Source organism: Electrophorus electricus, chromosome 1, assembly GCF_041902795.1.
Source record: "Electrophorus electricus isolate QZ-2024a chromosome 1, ASM4190279v1, whole genome shotgun sequence".
NCBI classification, from domain to species: domain Eukaryota; kingdom Metazoa; phylum Chordata; class Actinopteri; order Gymnotiformes; family Gymnotidae; genus Electrophorus; species Electrophorus electricus.
The window spans coordinates 362420-381370 of NC_137497.1; the positions used below are offsets into that span (position 1 = coordinate 362420).

Here is an 18951-nt window from a genome sequence, read left to right on the forward strand (position 1 = left end):
TTGCATTTGTAATAAAATGTATCGAGGGATGATGTACTGAATGCAGATTTCATAAAACAGAGGAAGCAGCGTGCATATATATCACCATACTTAATCACAGGCAGGAAAGTGGCTTCCACAAGGTTTCTTAGCATTTAAAGTGAAAAAGATTTATTGATAAAATGAAAACCAGTCTTCACATTATCTATCTATCTAACATAATGGTTGAACTGTTAGAGAGTGGGCATTTTGTTAGAAAAAAAAAGTGAATGACGCGTTCATTTCTTTGTGAGAATTACGTGAACAATTATTTATCTGTCTGGGTTTATGGCAAGATTGTTCACTTCTTTCCATGCAGCTCGATGCATCAGAACTCTCGTAACGTTATTAAAAAAACAACAGAAAAAAACAGTGTTTTGGTTCGTAGTGTTATAGGATCCCACTGTACTCATAAATCAACGTCACTGAGTCAGTTAAACGATACGTCTCATTCCTTACTTTAGCGCGCACTGATGTTGCTCTCTTTTTACCAGTCGTTGTTATCAATTACACAGTCTAAAAGGCGAGAAAAGCAATACTTTTAACCTTGTGAATATGTCTATCACTTTGATTGTCAGATTATAGACGAGGTAGAGAAAAAAAGCGACGAGAACAAAGGATTCATATTTGGAAAGAATGCGGAATATATGCGAACAAATGTTGATTATTTCTTCACTGACTGTTTATTCGTTTATTCTTCAGTTTTCCCCTTTGTTAATTCACGTCTTAGTTAACGGTAAGTTCACAAATATCTCTTTGTTTCCTCCTGAATACGCTTTACACGAGTGAAACCTACTCGTGTTGGTTCGTCGGTATGGGTCGCAAATGTAAAATAATGTGAGCTAAATAATTTAGATGAAATTAATCTTCACATTTTAGTTAATTTCTACAGGAGAGGTAAGTGTGTAAGGTACTTTCATATTCCCATCCGGTATGGGTTAATATAAACACAAACATTTATTCACTCGTTTGAATTCAAAAAGGATGGAAATTAATATATATGTAGTCTTCAAAAAGACACGTTAAATATGTGGAAAACTCATGTGATAGCGTAAATAGAATATTCCTTCTTGTGACCAAAATTAAGTAGCCTATTTAAAACATATGTGTAGAATTCTTTTAAATCAGCCTTCTAATCTTAGTTTACTTACCTGTAAATCATGAATATTCATTCTGTGGCCTACTTCAAATTAAACCGTTTTAAACCAGTGTACTTTGCTATGCACCTTCACTTCAGATTTTTTTATGTGAATGTTTTGTAACCATATATTATGATTATTATGATTATTATTATTATTATTATTATTATTATTATTATTATTATTATTATTATTATTATTATTATTATGCAGCTAAAAGGAGCCTTTTTAAAACACTTGTATGAGTTATGCAGCTGTATCCTAAATGAAGGGCCTAACAAGGAACTGCCAGGAGTTACTGTTGTCTAAAGAAAAAATGAGGTACATGTAGTGGTTCTAGAAGATCTAATCTGCCAGTAGTGTTCTGTGTTTTACACTGCAAATTATGCCTGTACTTCTGATGCTCATGGCCTCATCCTGTATATATGTACATAATAGAATACTACCACCTACTGTACAAATGTCACATAGTTATCAGCAGGTTTATGAAACACAGCAAAGCAGTGTTCTGTTATTTTAAATGTTTTACATGAGTGTAAATGTTTACTTTACATACTTTATACTTTACATTTGCCTGCCTTTTTGTTTCAGTGGAGACTGCACACACATATACACTCTTTATTTCACATCTTCCTGAATGATTCTGTTTTCCAGATGTGAGAGCCACTGCAGACCTGGAGACAGTAGAAGTTACAGAAGGAGAAACATTCACTCTAAACTCTCACATAGCTGCAGTAAAAAGTGATGATGTAATAGCGTGGACATTTGCTACTAGAAACATTCGCATAGCACAGATAGTTAACAGGAAACCTTCCACTGATTATGAAGAGATATTCAGAAACAGACTGCAGCTGGACACACAAACTGGATCTCTGACCATTCACAACATCAGCATGACACACTCTGGAGTTTATAAACTACAAATTATAAGTAATGATATCTCAACCAAGCAATTCAGTGTCACTGTTTATGGTGAGTCTTTGTCATTTTCCCTTAGTGGATGAAAAATAAAATATATATATAGGTTCAAAACTAAAGATTATATTAGTAAAACTTTACCAAAATCAACATGTTTGTGGTAAAATGAATGACATTCACATAACCTATTAAACACAAATACCTGAAAATAATCTTCTAATCATTATAGTTTAGAAAAATGTTAACTTTTTTCCTTTCCAGCAAGGTTTTTAACTGTCCATCTTTTATGTTTGTCTTTGGTAAACACTTTCACTTCTGCATAAATGGGGAAGTTGGTAAAGCAAGTAGAGTACAGTGTTAATAACACAGAGGTCAAGACTTAATTTCCCAGCATGATGAATATGGATGCATGTATGCATATATGCATGTATGAATATGCATAAATTAATTCCAAACAGCTGATTGGTAAACTGCATAAAGTCAAAATACTGGTTAAACTCTGACCCCTTTTCCCCACTGGTGAAGGGAGACTCAATCCCACAAGTGCACAGTCTAATGAACAATATCTGCTGTGATTGAAAGAGGGAGTGAGTTATGAGTCACAGTCAGGAGCTGTACTGTCACCTAGGTCAGCTACATCAGACATGTTCACCTAGGTCATCTAGGTCAGACAGGTTCATCTAGGTCAGTTGGGTCAGAGAGGTTCAGGTAGGTCAGCTGGGTTAGACAGATTCAGGTAGATCAGCTATGTCAGACAGGGTCAGGTGGGTCAGACAGATTCAGGTAGGTCAGTTAGGTCAGACAGGTTCAAGTACATCTGCTGGGTCAGACAGGTTCAGGTAGGTCAGCTGGGTAAGACAGGTTCGGGTAGGTCAGGTGGGTCAGACAGATTCAGGTACGTCTGCTGGATCAGACAGGTTCATCTAGGTCAGGTGGGTCACACAGGTTCGGGTAGGTCCGCTGGGTCACACAGGTTCGGGTAGGTCAGGTGGGTCAGACAGGTTCAGGTAGGTCAGGTGGGTCAGACAGGTTCAGGTAGGTCAGGTGGGTCAGACATGTTCTCACTGAGAACAGTGTTCAGGAAACACAGTATGATTTTCTGTCATTGTAATGTTAGTGATATTATTGACATGATGACTCATCAAATTAATGTAACACTTTTCATAGTCTCTGGACAAAAAATGTTCTGTATCACTATTACAAATCCATAAATATTAGGACAGTGATGTCATAACTTATTTTTGCTGTATACTCAAGTGCTTCTCATTAAAGACAAAACTCAAAAGTACATCATATGTATTTATAGGTTTTTATTTGCATGTATATGGTTTGAATGATATTAGCTGAATCGTTCCTTGGTAATGTTCTCCTCTCTACTGTTGTTTCTTTTTCAGCCACTCTGCCTGTGCCTAACATCACACGTGCATCACATTCAAAAAGAAAGAGCTCCGTATCCCTGACTTGTCCATTGTTGTGTTCTGTGGACAGTGTGAATAAGGTGACTCTCTCCTGGTACAAAGGCAACCATGTGCTCTCCACTATCAGTGATTCTAAAACCAGCTCACTTTTTCTGCCTCTGGAAGTTGAATATCATGATAAAAACACCTACAGCTGTGTAGCATCCAACCCTGTCAGTAACCAGACAGCACAGCTCAACATAATCAGCATCTGTAAGCCTGTGTCAGGTATGTCGGCTAAAGCAGAACACATATATACTTATACTCTGATGTCTCATAGAAATCTAAATGAATCTGAATAATGAATGTATTAAATGGTATGAGCTTTGGTCACCAACTATGGTATTTTGTTTACCTACAGTGTTTACCTACAGCATCAGTAGGTAATGTAGTATTATTGACATTACTGGAGTGTGTTAGGCAAATGAAAACATCAGTGATGTTTCTCTTTCAAGCAACAGTTACAGGTTAGTTTTGTTAAATTTAAGAGTTAAACAGTTATCTAATGTAATGGGTAATAATGTTGCAGTTTGGGCCTGTCTGACCTTGAGTTTGGGCCTGTCTGACCAAATGCACCATACTATACTACTAAGAGTCCTTGGGCAAGACTTCTAACGCTACATTTCTCTGCCTCTGGAACATGATTGAAGTTGTAAGTCACTCTGAATTAAAGCATCTGCCAAATATGAAAATGTATCCAAGCTGATAGTTTCACTTAAAAGGTTTTGTTCAATATATTTCAGATTTTATTTTCTGTATTTTAGATTTTATGCATCTTAGTCCAATTTCTCCACATTGTAACATTGTAACATTCTCCACTACTGTGCTAGATGGCTACCGCTCTAAAATGTCAGCATATTTCTTGGTTCTGGTTAACCAGGCCATTATCATGGATCATTATTTTGATCATTATCAAACAATACAAATTCTGTAGATTTAGTTTTAGATTTAAAATTCAAATGATTGAGTAATTAAAAAAAGTAATGAACCTTAATGTTCCCACATCCAACTATATGTAAAAAGACCATCAGTGTCACCGTCTATCATTGTCACTTATGACAGCGACTTTTAACTGTCCTCCCTCATTGACTGACCACCTAACCCAACCCAACCCTAACCCTATCCTCCATCATTGACTGACCATCTAACCCTAACCCTAACCTAACCCCAAACCTGACTTTTATCCGTCCTCCCTCATCAACTGACCATCTGCTGCTACTTTCCTAAACCAGTTTTGTGTTTTCTGTGGCATAATTTAAATGCCAGTGAAGAGTAATTATCTCTTGTCTTTACAGGACATCAGCTGATTCATTTGTCTGTGATACCTGTAGTTCTATTTCTACTGGTTGTAATTCTAGTCCTGTACTGGAAATGCACTGAAGCAAAAAATAGTAAGTATATTTTAAACAGTCTTCATTTCTGCAGTGTTGCACATAATAGTTGATGGAAATCATGATGGTCAGAAAAAGTAAAGGTCTGCAATAAAGGCTGATACTAATTCAAGTCTCCATCAACTCTATAAAAACTAAACTATTATATTTAGTAAGAAGTTTTATTTTTGCAAATGTATGGTTGTTCTTATACAGTATATATATTCTTCCACAGTCCAGCTGCATGAGGAAGAGTTACATTACACTGACACAATCTTTTGTGCCCAAAATATGGTAAGCTTTACTCTGTATGTGCTGTTACCTGTGTACCAAAGCAGTTTACAGTTACGACTGAATACAACTTGAGGATTAAGGTGTTTGCTCAGGGACCCAACAGTGGCAACTTGGCAGTGGTTGGGCTTGAACCAGCAACCTTCCAATTACAAGTCAAGTATCTTACCCACTGTAAAGGATTTATGTATCACTGGTTTAGGATGTAGGTACATAGACACAATGACTTTAACATGATTAAGTTAAAAGTCTTGTTGAAACAATGTCACATTTTTCTATAAAGTCACATGTATGACATTTTGGATGATTTTACTTTTTAACTTCGGGATGTGGGTTCATATGGTTCTTCAGACCAGTTGAATTTGTATAATAACTCTTATGACACCACTGATTCTTAGCAACTGAATCAGGTCTCTGTGAGGAGGAATTTCCCCTGAAGCAAAAGACAAGAAAACTCTGTAAATACTCTGTAAGACAGGACAATGCTGAGAACATAATACACAAGAAACAAAAGAACAGGAACACAATATCACAGATTTACACCATGTACTTTAAGCGCTGTTAACAGCACCCTTCAAATTCCAACATTAGGATGGAGATTACAAGACTATTAGGATTGAGGGTATAGAGATAAAGTACTGGAATAAAGTAACTTAGATTAAGCAGATGTGCAGCACAGACGTTCTGGCCTCTTTTTGGCATTGAGCTGTGCTTGGGCTGTTTGTTGAATGGTTTCATTTATTTATTTTCCCCCCAGATACCTGTGGAAATGTACTCAGCGGTCATCACAGCTGTGTGTTTTAAAAGCCTTCAAACCTACAGTCCTGTGCCTGGAGCCTGATTATAGCCACTTTACATTATTCTGAGTGCTGTGTGATCAATGTGGATCTAGGCAGAGCTCTATGGTTTTATTTCTATGGTTTTTGCTTCATTCAAGTTTCTGCTCTACTTGACCAAACTATGGCAGTAATTAGTCATAACATAAATGCTGTGTCTTGCACTTTGTAAATACTGTAATTTGCCTACATAAAAACACACAAAATAACAAAACAAGTAGAGGCCTCTCTGAGTTCATTGTGGATCTAGGCTAAAATGTACTGTGGTTTTTGGATGATTTATTCAAACATTTCTACTTGATACAACCATATTAGTAATTAAATAACCATACTAGTCAGTTATCCTATATCTGTACAAACATTATTTTTTACATTGATGAAAAACACAATAACACCCTCACAAGAATAAACAAACAGAAATAGTCACAAATATATCACAAGGAGAATTGTGGGTGCATGGTGTAAATCAGATATTGTCCAGGTCATGTGCACACTTGAATCCAAAGGAGTAAACTTCAGACTCAGGTAAACAGGAAAACACCCTTGGGCCTTACTAAAACTCCCATGGTTTCTAATTGCCTGCTAAGAAAATACTAAAAGGACTTGGAGGAATTCAAGGTGTCTATAAAATATGGCAAAATGAAGAGAGCATAACTGAGAACCAACTGAACAGTTTATGAAATTTCAGTTATGATCAGAGATCTGCACTGTCGCTTTGTTATAAATACCCTTCCCTGGAGTTGTAGTCAAAACCGAGTCCAAGTCAAATCACAAGCTAAAAAATATTGATAATTTAATGCCTTATTAAAAAGAAAATGTTTTATTGAATCATGAAACATTACAAATCAGTTAACCCCCAGGACAGTGCTGCATTATGGGAGCATCTGCAGTGACGTAGTGTGGGAGGTCTGTGCTGTTGAGATACATGACTCACTGAGCCACACCTGGTAGAACAGACACTGATTACAGTAGATCATGTCTTAGACGGGTCAAACTGATCTCATATGTGATGTGTGGCCTCAGAATATCCAGTGTCATGATCACAGCAAGGCTGTCTTCTATATCTGGATGTTCAGTTTAATTTGAATGATGTCATGTATGATGTCTCAGTTAGTAACTGTGTTCCCTGAAAAAGATGCAGTCACATCACATAATTATTCAAATAAACACATTGTACTATTACTTTGCTTTTAAGGTTATTGAACTTCACATTGTCACAAAATCTCCAAGTTTGTGTCCTTTAATGCTACAATGATGAAACATGGAAAATATTTACTGTAAGCCGTACACTGCTGCCAAAGGCACAGGAGATTGAAACTGTTTTGGATCATTTTCAGGATTCACTCGTCTTGGTTCAGTCAGTCAAACTCCCGGAGTGCTGTGAGACACTTGAGCTGAAGCAGAGACACACACACAGTTGTCAGGTCTCAAAATGAGCTGAGTTTATTCTGACACATGTAAGGTTATATTATGTTCAATAATCTAAATATTTTCAAAGAATAAAGCTAACTGTATCAGGATGCTAAAAAAACATTTCAACCAAAGGGCAACTAAAGGTGTCATGGTTAGTCCCTCCCAGGTTCCAGCTTCTGTGGTTTCCCTGTCTTGTGTGTTTTGGTCTTAGTTTTGTTTTCTCCCCCCCTCGTTTGATTTCCCACACCTGTCCCTCATGAAGTTCATGTATTTAAACCATGTCTTGATGCCTGTGTTTTGGCTGTTCATTTGAATGTGTTTATGTGGCTGTGCTTGTTTCTTGACTCCGTGTATGTATATTTGTATCATTTTGTTTAAGTTTGTTCTCTTAGCCCCAAGTTTTTCCTTGTCTATGTTATAGCCTGCTCTCTTGTTTGCTTCCGTGTGTTTAGTTCTAGCCTCTGTGTTTAGTTACTCGTGTATCTTAGCCCTTGTCCTGTTTAATCATGTATCCTCTTTGCTCTCAATGTTGGCTCTATGACCCTGGACTGCTTTAACGACTCTGATTCTGGATTTGCTCCTAATAAATCTCGCTCTTCTCTGCACATGCATCAGCCTCCTTACCGCTCAACGTTACAAAAGGATAGAGTGAAACCATAGCATATTGTTACAAGATTTCCATTAACAAAATGCAGAAACATACTTGCTCCAACTATAGACACAGAAAAATGTCTGCTCCAGGTATGAACACAGAAAACAGAAGCATGTCTGCTCCAGCTCTGAATACAGAAAACAGAGTCATGTCTGCACAACTGCTCCTAAAGCATTGGCTGGGTTACACTAATCTAACTGATACATTACTTAGTCCTGTAGTTGTGTGCTACTCGGGTATTTAGGTTTGAACAACAACTGTGCCATGTGCACCTTATGGAAGGATGTAGTACGCAACACAACTACTATGTTCTCAGTGAAAGACAGATCAGTGTCATTCACTGCCAGCAGTAGGATATTGTGGAATCAGAGCACTGTGAGAATTTCTGCAGGGTCAAGTCACGTCAATCGCATATATAATCAAACACTCCAAAAATGCATATGGTGTTGATACAAGGAGGGAGACTACACATGGATGTGAGGAACTAGTTTTAGAATTAGGAAACAAACCACACAAAATCACAAAGACAGAAGCATAACATAAGTACAGGCAGAGATCAGGCAACAGAAAGATAAAACAGATCAACCAAACTGTAGCGCAAAACATGAAAACATCATCCAAAATACAAGGTCATAACAGTATAGATGAGAAATAAAGAAACCACAGAGAACTGACAAATAGAGACAAAACATCACACTGAGACTAGGACATAACAGAGTTTAAAGACACAGAAGGACTAATTGACAAACTAAGAAGAGGTGAGGACAGTCAGGTAACAGACAGAGAGAGATGAGCTAAAACTGACCTCTAGAGGCCAGAGGCGGCATTACCAAGAGCCGGTGTTACAGGTGTGAAATATGAAATATGAAATATGTTGAACTCTTCCTTCTGCCTCATTACTGTCTGCTGATCTCACCACCTCATGTTTATGGTCCTCACAATGCCTTCCACTAGCCAGCCATCTTAGTGATGGTCGTAATAACATAAAACAAGGAATAAAATACAGCAGCAAAAAGTGGAGAGGTCACAGGTTAATTAAAAACTAATTTAAACACACAGGTCTTCTTAAAAGTGCCTAGATCAAGAGCCCTCATACCAGCTTCAACCAAGAGTTCAGTGGACTAAACGAACCATTGTTAGAGGTGTCAGAGGTGTTTAGTTGCTCATTTAATTAACTAATTAATTATTAACAGGTGATGCTGTCAAGAAGTTAACTTGAGTTAGATAGACAGAAAGAACTTTGTTGTTCCCAACTGGCATTAATGGCAGGTGATCATGTATAATAGCAAACCCAAGCCAATCCATGTGATTATATAGACTCAGTAGTTCAAACACATCTGTGAGTCATGAGCACCAGTGATGTTTCTGCATAATTTCTATGCACTCCTGTTTTTCTTTTTCCTCAGTTTGGACAGAGCACTCTCAACCATTTCACTGCAAGTTATACTATGTATGACTATGTATGTGACAAATAAACCAAACTTGAAACTAATCTGATATTAACGACTAGCAAAACGACTGATTTATTCTTTGATTTATTCATATTTGATAGTTGAACACGACTTGAAAGATGTTTCATAGACACCCGTCTTTGTACTAGATGAGACTGTTTAAAGATTATGCTTAAAGGTTGTTTCACTTCAGAATTATTAACTATGATGCATCTGTCATAAACGGACAGGGAAGAGAGTGGAGGCAGTCCCACTCTGATTCAAAGGAAGTAATGAGCCTGTCTGAGACTATTAGATTAACCATTTGGAGGATTAGGTTTAGGGTTAGATTAAGCATTATACTTGGAGGGTTAGGGTTAGAGTAACCATTATACTGGAGGTAGGAGTTTTTTAAGCCATAAGATAAGTGGTTGGAGAATGATCTAATGTATCACTAAGGGGGAGGGGGGTGTCCTGAGTGATCATTTTTGTTTTTGGTTTGTTTTTTGGTTTTCTTTGGGGGGGGGTTTGAGTGATTTTTAAAAGTTAAATTCTGTGTGGTTAAGAGAGTGTCTTCTACCTGCAAAGATTTGGTTTATTTACCTTAGCACATTTTAATACACATGATACAGCACAAATCACGCTGCCACAAGAGGTTTAAAACAGGCTAGTTCTATCCGCATCTTAATCATAGCTGCCTTTATTGTCACCTTTAGGTTGGTTTTAAATTTCTAAATAAATTTACATTTAATCTTTAGCATCTTACATAATATCAAATTATATTTGAAACTATCAGCAAAGTTCAGAACTGTGGCTCAGTCAATATCTACACTTTCCCCAATAAACTATTTTTGCATTTACTGTAATTTACAATCTTTTTGGAAAGAAATCCACTAAAGACATTTTTGCTGCCGCTTGTGTTTGCTCAAACATAACCTATAACACATTGCTCCATCATCTGTCTCTGTCCTTCATACACACCGACCCGGCTTGAATCTGTTTGGAGGTAAAATGACCAAGATTCATCAAGAAAGGGAAGATAAAACGTTAATGTTAGCATGCATTGCATTGATAAATATTAGTGATGCTTCTATGGTTGTTTATATTCTCATGCTGTATCATGACTGGCTGTTAATCTCTATGGTAATGGACCCATAAGGCCACCGTGGAGCGGAGAGCTGAATCACGGTATGTGGTGTTCACATTTAAATTGAAACCTAATGCACACACCTCTGTGGTCATCATATCTACCATAAGAGAAGAAGTATGTGGGCTGTGACCTGTGCATTAGCATTCAAACAAATAGTCTTAAATCTTATACACATTTCAGACAGACTACTAATTTAGCGTGGTTATCTTTTGTGGCTTTTCCCCCACACTATCTGCCTATTTCTGCTTAGACAAGATGTGAAGTTTTACATTTAGAAACATTTGGTTACAAGACTGTCATTTCACTTATCAATTAGTTACTGTTAGTTTTTGCTTGTTTATATATGTATGTGTAGTATTATTAACATTTATAACCACTAGGTGGCACATACACCTTTTCTCATGTTCTTTGCTGTGGCGTTGCTTCCATAGTGTCACTACTGTTTTATTTCTTGAAGAGAGAATCCACTGCCTGTTATGGGCTGAGAGAGAGAAGCTTGCCAATAAAACAGCGCCACCAGCTGGTGCACCTTTCTAGGGAGCCGCTGAGAGACAAAGGTTACATATGTATATGCTATACTTAAGGGAATTTGCTAAGATGTTTATGCAGTATTTTAGTTTAAACTAACTATGTCTTATGCCATGAACATTTACAGCATTTAGCAGATGCTCTTATGCAGAGTGATTTACAAAAGTGCTTTGTCATTTACTCATAGAGTACATCCTACCCAGTACAGAAGGTTAGAGTCCAAGACACCAGTGAACTAGAATACTGTAGAAGCACAAGGATCACTACTGATGCTTAGATGTACAAAACACATACAAGCTCTATATCAGACATGATAAGTGCAATAACAAACAATATCAAACTATACGTGCTAAAGGTTTGGTTATCCAACAGGTGCCAGATGAATAATCATTTAAATATTCCACAAACAGATGGGTCTTCAGTCTGCGTTTGAAGACTGCAAGGGACTCTGCTGTCTGGACAGCCAGTGGAAGTTTGTTACACCATTTGGGAGCCAGGACAGTTTGTCTTGACTTATGTCTTGACTTGTTTCTTGTTAATATCTGATGTGAAATCAGCAGTTCCTTTAATTCCCTGTGAAAACCTTCTGGACCAGAAATATCATTTATATATTAATATATTGTGTCTAAAGCTCTTTATCCAGGCCAGTATCCATGTGGCACTGTGATCAGTTCTGATCTGATTGTGATTCATTGTGTCACGAATGGCTACCCCCATGTCTCTGTTTTTCTTTACTTCCTAGTTGTTCCGTTCCTTGGTATTGTTTTCCATGCCTGTTATTCTTTTCACCTGTGTCTGGTTTTGAGTTAATTAGTTCATACATTTAAACCCTGTCTGGTTCCAGGTGTCTGCTGTTCACTGAATGTCTGATTATCTGAAAACCTGTATCTGGCTGGATGTATGTTTCTCCGAGTTCTTCCTAGCATCTTTGTTATAGCTGCTTCCCCTGTTTGCCTTCGTGTGCTTTTGGTTTGTGTTTCCTAGCCTTTGTTTATCCTAGCCCTTTGTATATCATGTATCCTTGTACTCTTCATATTGGTAAACTGACCCTGGACCACTGACCCTAACAACCATGACTTTGGATTTGCCCCTAATAAATCTTGCTCTTCTCCACACATGCATCTGCCTCCACTTGCCAATAAAACTGTTGGGTCAGTTCTGATCTGACTACTGTTTAAGTTTGGTCAGTACCGTAGCATTAAGTTTGGTATGCCTTGTGTTTCAGTATTTCAGTGTCATCATCATGAATCATGATCAAGTCAGTATGTCACATTTAACAAACAAATACCTCAGCAGGTACAACAGCTGCCTGTACTTTCCACAAAAACACACCAAATATCTGCCTACTGTTAAGTGTAGTAATACTGATTATCATATATGTTTTATATGATCAGTGCAATTTGTTATACACTCTTCTACATGCAATTAAGCACTTGCTGTCTAGATGAATATAAATAATTCTGTCAATATACACTCATCAGCCACTATATTAGGCACACCTGATCAACTGCTCATTAATGCAAATATCTAATTAGCCAATCAGATGACAGCAAATCAATGCATTTGGGCATGTAGATATGACATGTTGAAGATGAAACTGAGCATCAGAATGGGGAAGAAAGATGATTTAAGTGGCTTTGAACATGTTTATTGGTGTTGGATAGGATGACCTGTTGTCACGGTAGGCTGGTCGTCCAGCAGGAGGGACACGCCCACTCCTGCCCAGGACTGCACAACACACCTGCTCCTCTCACAATCACCTGATTATTGACCTCACACATCTGTTCCTTATTTTCCTCTTTTATTTAAGCCCACAGGTACCTGAAGTCAGTGCTGTGCATTATCAGACTACAGAGAGATTACCGAGCGCCACTGAAACTCCGACTTCTCCATGTATTTTCTTTTCCTTTGTTTTGATCTGCTTATTGTCATGGACAATAAAAGCTACTTCCCTGAAACCTCACCTCTCGCTCCTTCTGTGCCGTCCAAGTCACATGGTATGGCCTGCCGCGTGCAGGGGGCGGGGGGAGGGGGGTTATTCCTGTTTGTAGCCACACCCCTGTAGCCACACCCACCTGTACTGGGTTAATTGTTAGTGTTTGTCAGTCTATTTAAACCTCCGTCAGTGTGTGCCTCACTGTTGGTCGTTGTTTGTTAGCATCTGAGTATAATGTTAATGTCCATGTTTGTGTAGCCCTTGTTAGTGTTTGTATAGCGTGTGTTTACATTACAATCTTAATCGTTAACGTTTAGTGTGTATATATTCGCTGTTACAGTTATTTGTGAGTGCCACCATTGTCCTAAATGTTCTATGTCCTAAATGTTTCACAAAATGCGGCACTCGGGCATTCGTTACACCATCCCTTTATGACCACAGTGAACCCATCTACTGATGGATACTTCCAGCAGGATAAAGCACTTATCATGAACCACAAATCATCTCAAACTTGAAAATGACAAAGTATTCACTGAACTCAAATGTCCTCCACAGTCACCAGATCTCAATCCAACAGAGCACCTTTTGGATGTGATGTGACAGGAGATTCATATATATATATATATATATATATATATATATATATATATTTATAATGAGTAACTGCAGTATATTGTAGTAAGAAATGTATATACTCAAAATTGTAGTAAAGTACACACAGTTTCTAGAGAAACAGGACGTTTCTGACAGAGGTCCTTCATCATCTGTGCAAACAAAGTGTTTCTGAATTAGTAGGAGGTCTCTCTACATATATATATTTACATACTTGAACATGTTTAGTAACATTGTGGTAACAACTTTATAATGCAACATTGTTCCTACATACCCCTTTACAATGCACCATTAAGAGCTGTGTTCAGTGCACACAGGTCTTTTTCCTGGAACAGGTGTGTGGTCTTTACTCAGTAGTTTTATGCATAAGAGGGTCTCCTTCTATACAGGGAAGTTTGCTCTTGAAGAAAAGATGCTTTAATCTGTTTCACACCAACAGAAACACAGAGAAACACAGAGAAAGATACACTGGATAGACTTTTTAGGGATGTAGTAAAAGAAAGAACATGAGTGGTATTTGTAAGAGGAAACATTCCACTGAGGTTCAGTGTTGAGCACTTGGTTGGTAGACTGAAGGTCTATACCATAGTCTGGTCTATGCTTCCTGTTTGTTTTCCTAAACCTTGATGACACTTTTAAATGCTCTTGGTGTTCTCTTTTCCATATACATTTTCACAAATGCAGAGCACTGGTAAAGTGAGGAACTAAAGTTCTGAAAGAAAACTATTTACTGAGGGTGCATCTAAAATTGTGTGTTTTGAAAATGAATTAAAATATAGACTAACAGCCTTCCAAAATTATACTGGTTTTAGAAACCAACTGGTGTAAATGTCTAAAGCCACATGGAAGGAACTATAGTTCACAGATCCAGCCTGTCTCGTATGAGCAGGGGATGTCATTCCACGTATTCAGAGAGACAACTTCATTGAAATAAACAGCACAGTCTTCATCTTTGCCAGTATCATTGGGTTCCCCTGTCCTCCAGTATCTGGGAATAACACACAACACACAGAATACAGCACACAGATTACAATTTACTGCATTTAATTTGTTTTAATCACAAAATGGCACTGGTGCATAACAGCAACCTTGAGGTTGTTTTCAGTGAGTTAATCCACCCTGCATGCCATTGAAAAATGGAACAAATGTATGTTTACTGACCGCAGGATGTTAGAAAATAAAGTGTATGGGTGTAGTCTACACTCACAAATGTGTGAAAAAGGCACGTTGTATTACTCACTCAGTGGTTAGTGGTGACCCATCCACCCACTTCCAGATCCCCTCTGTTTGTGCATCACTGAGACCAATCCAGGCATATATGTTTACCTCCTTAATGAACTCCTGGAGGGAAGGAAAATATAATTAGAATAAGGAGATTTGTGCTGATAGTGTATACATATAATCTAGATTACTCAGTCTATAGAATGTAGTTGAATAAGGAGATTTGTGCTGATAGTCTACACATATAATCTATATTACTCAGTCTATAGAATGTAGTTGAATAAGGAGATTTGTGCTGATAGTGTATACATATAATCTAGATTACTCAGTCTATAGAATGTAGTTGAATAAGGAGATTTGTGCTGATAGTCTAAACATATAATCTAGATTACTCAGTCTATAGAATGTAGTTGAATTAGGAGATTTCTATCAGATCTGTCTTCTCTCCACTCCTCACCTGTTCCTCTCTGCTGTTTATGATCACCAGATCTGCTCCCATCTCTCTACAGTACTGCCTGCTCTCAGCCCAGTTCTTTCTCCCATTAGAAAAGTAGTAATAGCTGCTTCCAAATTTCCTCCAACCTTTAAAACACATCTCTTCAAAAAGAAAGACAGTGAAGAGTGGTGTGACTGTCACCTATTTCAGTGCTGTTTCATTTACAACTGTCTTTTAGCAAATAATGCATTTTCATCAGTAAGTGTATATTTTCCATTGTGGTAGTACTAATATTATTCATCCTCACCCAGTTTTTGCTGAAATGCATCTCTTTCCATAGTGAAGTTATCATAACTGCTCTGTAATTGGTCTCTCTCTAAAGTCAAATTATTGTTAATGTCCAGTAACTGGTCTCTCTCCTTATTCATGTTGTCAAAGTCTCTCTGTAACTTGTCTCTGCCTGCATCGTGTTTTATCCACAGGCCGATGATAACAGCCAGCAGGAGAACACACAGCAGCCCCAAACACACTGCAGCTGGTTTTCCAGAGCACGCCTGCCTCCCCTCAGACGCAGCCTCACAGCCTGGGAGAGTTACAACAGCAACATAGTTAGACTTCCTCTACTGCTTTTCAGATTCTACTGCAATGGTACAGTACTATTCAAAAGTCTGGACACACCTACTCTGTTTATTTTTAATATTTTCTCCTTTAAAACAAAACAGGGAAGGTATCAAACAAATGAAATAAGACATATGTGATTATGCTATGATAAATATTGTCGATTGTAGAGTTTACATCATTTGAAGTAACTTTCCTATACTTTGATGACAGCTCTGCATGCTCTTGGTGTTCTCTTAACCAGCTTCATGAGACAGCAACCTATGATGCTTTTACATCAGTCTTGAAGATTTTCTCACATATGCAGAGCACTTGTAGGGTGAGGAACTAAAGTTCTGAAAGAAAACTATTTGCATCTAAAATTGTGTTTTAAAAATGATTTTGTATATATGCTAACACCTTTCCCAAATTCTGTTGTTCTTGAAAACAAATTTAAGCATAATCCATTAGATTAAAATGCCTTTATTATGCCTAAAAACACACCTCTGTCAAGTGTGTCCAAACTTTTGACTGCTACTTTATGTGCTAGAAACTTCAAGTAATACTATCTATTTTCTTCTTAACCCACAACTTCTGTCTATTAGAAGCCTGAAATGTTACTTTATTTTTTTAAAAACATGTTCCAGCTGTCTGCTTTGCAGATGTATTTCAGTCTACATCTGACAAAATCTAAAACATTCCTTTAATGATGATTTAAGTGTTTTAATAGTTTTATTTACTTTTGGCTAAGGGATTTTGCTCTTTTGTTTGAGTGGAACATATGTACAGTCTATTTCCACAAAGAGGGTTCTTAAGACAGGAGTGGACTGCATTTTTTAACACTGTTCACTCTTAAAAACATTTAAAAAATGATTTTTTTTCTGCTGCAGCAAAACCAAACATTTCAACCATTCATTCCTTATTTATTTTAATTAAATCCAGTCAATTTTTTAAAGATGTACTTTATTTTACTGGAAATTAAAGAAATTAGGCAACTAAAAAAATTGTTAATTTTCTCTTTGGTTACAGAGGGATATAGATCCTAAATAATTCTCACTTTGTTCTGTCTTTGATTCTGTGGTTGATCTGAACATTTACCTCGTTTCTGTACTTCAGTGTCCAGGCAAGATCTCTCCTGCACTCTTGCCCTCTTATCGTAGTTGTCTGTATAGTTGCTCTCAAGGTTTGTATAGTTGCTCTCAAGGTTTTCATGTTCGTTATCCTCCTCCATGGCATGGCGGCTGTTAGATGTGGGTTCCAAGACTTCTGTGGGAAGATTCATTATGATCATATCATGTGACACTGAATTCATTTCTTTTTTTCTTTTTTTTTATGAAAATAAGGGAACAACATTGGTCTGTGTGCCTCAACCACATCTAGGACCTCTATATGTCCTCGACCATATCTATGTCCATGACCACATCTACCAGCACCTGGCCCACCTGGTACTGGGTGGGCACCAGGAATTGCCATGCTGTGTTTGTATTTACATTTATACGGTGCCTGGAGGTTCATGTTCATTGGACGGACGCGTCGGGAGCCGCATCCCTTGGGAGGGGGTGCTGTCACGGAACGTTCGCCTCCTGCGAGTCACAGGGTTTTGCCCGCCACCTGTGGAAGGATATTTGTTTGTGGTCACACCTGCACACACCTGCACATTGTCTTGTCATTATGTATATAAACCAGTGTCCTTGTGTGCTGGGTGTTGGTCATTGTTGATGTAGCGTTGTCATTGTTAAAGGTAGTCATGTTCATTGTTCTGTTCAGTGTTAACCATTAAGTGTTCACGTTTACTGCTTGTGTTATATCTGAGCGCCGCTATGTTTTATGTACTTAAATGTTTGTCCATGTTGAAAGAGTCTGTGCGTCCTGCTCCACACCCTTCGGCACTCGGGCAGCACATTACATCTAACTCTCTGATTTCTTTTTCTCCTCTCTCCTCAGACAAAATTCTTCAGCTACATTCCAGCATTCCAACTACATTCCCGCTGGATCCGATTCCTTCCACTCTGTTCCAGACAGTCGCAAGAGATCAGCTTCCTTTCATCTCTGTTACCATCAACAACTCCTTACCTTCTGGATATGTGCCAACTGCACTCAAAACCACCAGGGCAGTACCAATCCTCAAGAAGGCCACACTTGATGGCTCCAATGTTACCAACTACAGATCGGTCTCACTTCTCTCTTTCCTCTCAAAAGCCCTCAAACAAGCAGTTTACAATCAATTGTCTCTTTTCCTCACCCAGAACCAACTGCATGATCCCAATCAGTCTGGCTACACACGTGCACATTCTGCAGAAACAGCCCTCATAGCAGTGACAGAGAAACTTCATGCTGCTAAAGCTGCCAAACTGTCATCTGTTTTGATTCTTCTAGACCTTTCTGCACCCTTTGACACAGTGAATCACAGCATTCTTCTCTCTGTTCTCTCCAGGCTTGGTGTGACTGGCTCTGCATGGAGATGGTTTCAGTCCAATCTGGAGGGACGGTCCTATCAGGTGACATGTAGAGGATCCACTTCCAAACCATGTAGACTTTCCACTGGTGTTCCACAAGGCTCAGTATTAGGCCCCCTTCTCTTCTCTTTGTATACTCATTCTCTTCATGATGCAATATCTTCTCATGGTTTCTCCTACCACTGCTATGCCGATGACATTCAATTATTTCTTTTTCCAACCTCTGACACGCAGGTCTCGAGACGTATCTCAGCATGCTTGACTGACATTGCAACATGGATGACAGCCCACCACTTGAAGCTCAACCCCAGTAAAACCGAGCTTCTGTTCATCCCAGGTACTCCCAACCTTTACCGTGACCTCACAGTTTCCTTCGAGAACTCCCTGCTATCACCATCTGAAGCTGCCCATAGCCTGGGCATAACTTTGGACAACTAGTTGTCGTTCTCAAGTCGTGTCAAATCTAACCCGGTCTTGCAGATTTCTCTTTT

The 18951-nt window shown here is 38.2% G+C and overlaps 2 protein-coding genes across 2 annotated transcripts; one reads left to right on the forward strand and one right to left on the reverse strand.

The window, feature by feature from the left end:
• Positions 1-509: 509 nt before the first annotated feature.
• LOC145652413 (SLAM family member 5-like) lies at positions 510-6304 on the forward strand. The gene is made up of 4 exons (XM_081702657.1): positions 510-754; positions 1812-2129; positions 3470-3760; positions 5951-6304. The coding sequence occupies exons 1-4, from the start codon at positions 655-657 to the stop codon at positions 5995-5997; spliced, it is 756 nt and encodes a 251-aa protein (XP_081558783.1). The 5' UTR covers positions 510-654; the 3' UTR covers positions 5998-6304.
• A 7858-nt stretch (positions 6305-14162) lies between these two features.
• On the reverse strand, positions 14163-17615 carry LOC118241325 (uncharacterized). The gene is given in 6 exon segments (XM_081702508.1): positions 14163-14738; positions 14991-15091; positions 15429-15577; positions 15634-15990; positions 17103-17270; positions 17495-17615. Coding segments are annotated over 5 exon segments (876 nt in total). The 5' UTR covers positions 17236-17270; positions 17495-17615; the 3' UTR covers positions 14163-14602.
• Between the last annotated feature and the right edge of the window lie 1336 nt (positions 17616-18951).

Bases quoted from the DNA above. Each gene is read 5' to 3' on its own strand.
- LOC145652413 (XM_081702657.1), top strand. From the start codon at position 655: ATGCGGAATATATGCGAACAAATGTTGATTATTTCTTCACTGACTGTT. The intron at 755-1,811 runs GTAAGTTCACAA...TCTGTTTTCCAG, and splicing joins AATTCACGTCTTAGTTAACG to ATGTGAGAGCCACTGCAGAC. The intron at 2,130-3,469 runs GTGAGTCTTTGT...TTTCTTTTTCAG, and splicing joins ATTCAGTGTCACTGTTTATG to CCACTCTGCCTGTGCCTAAC.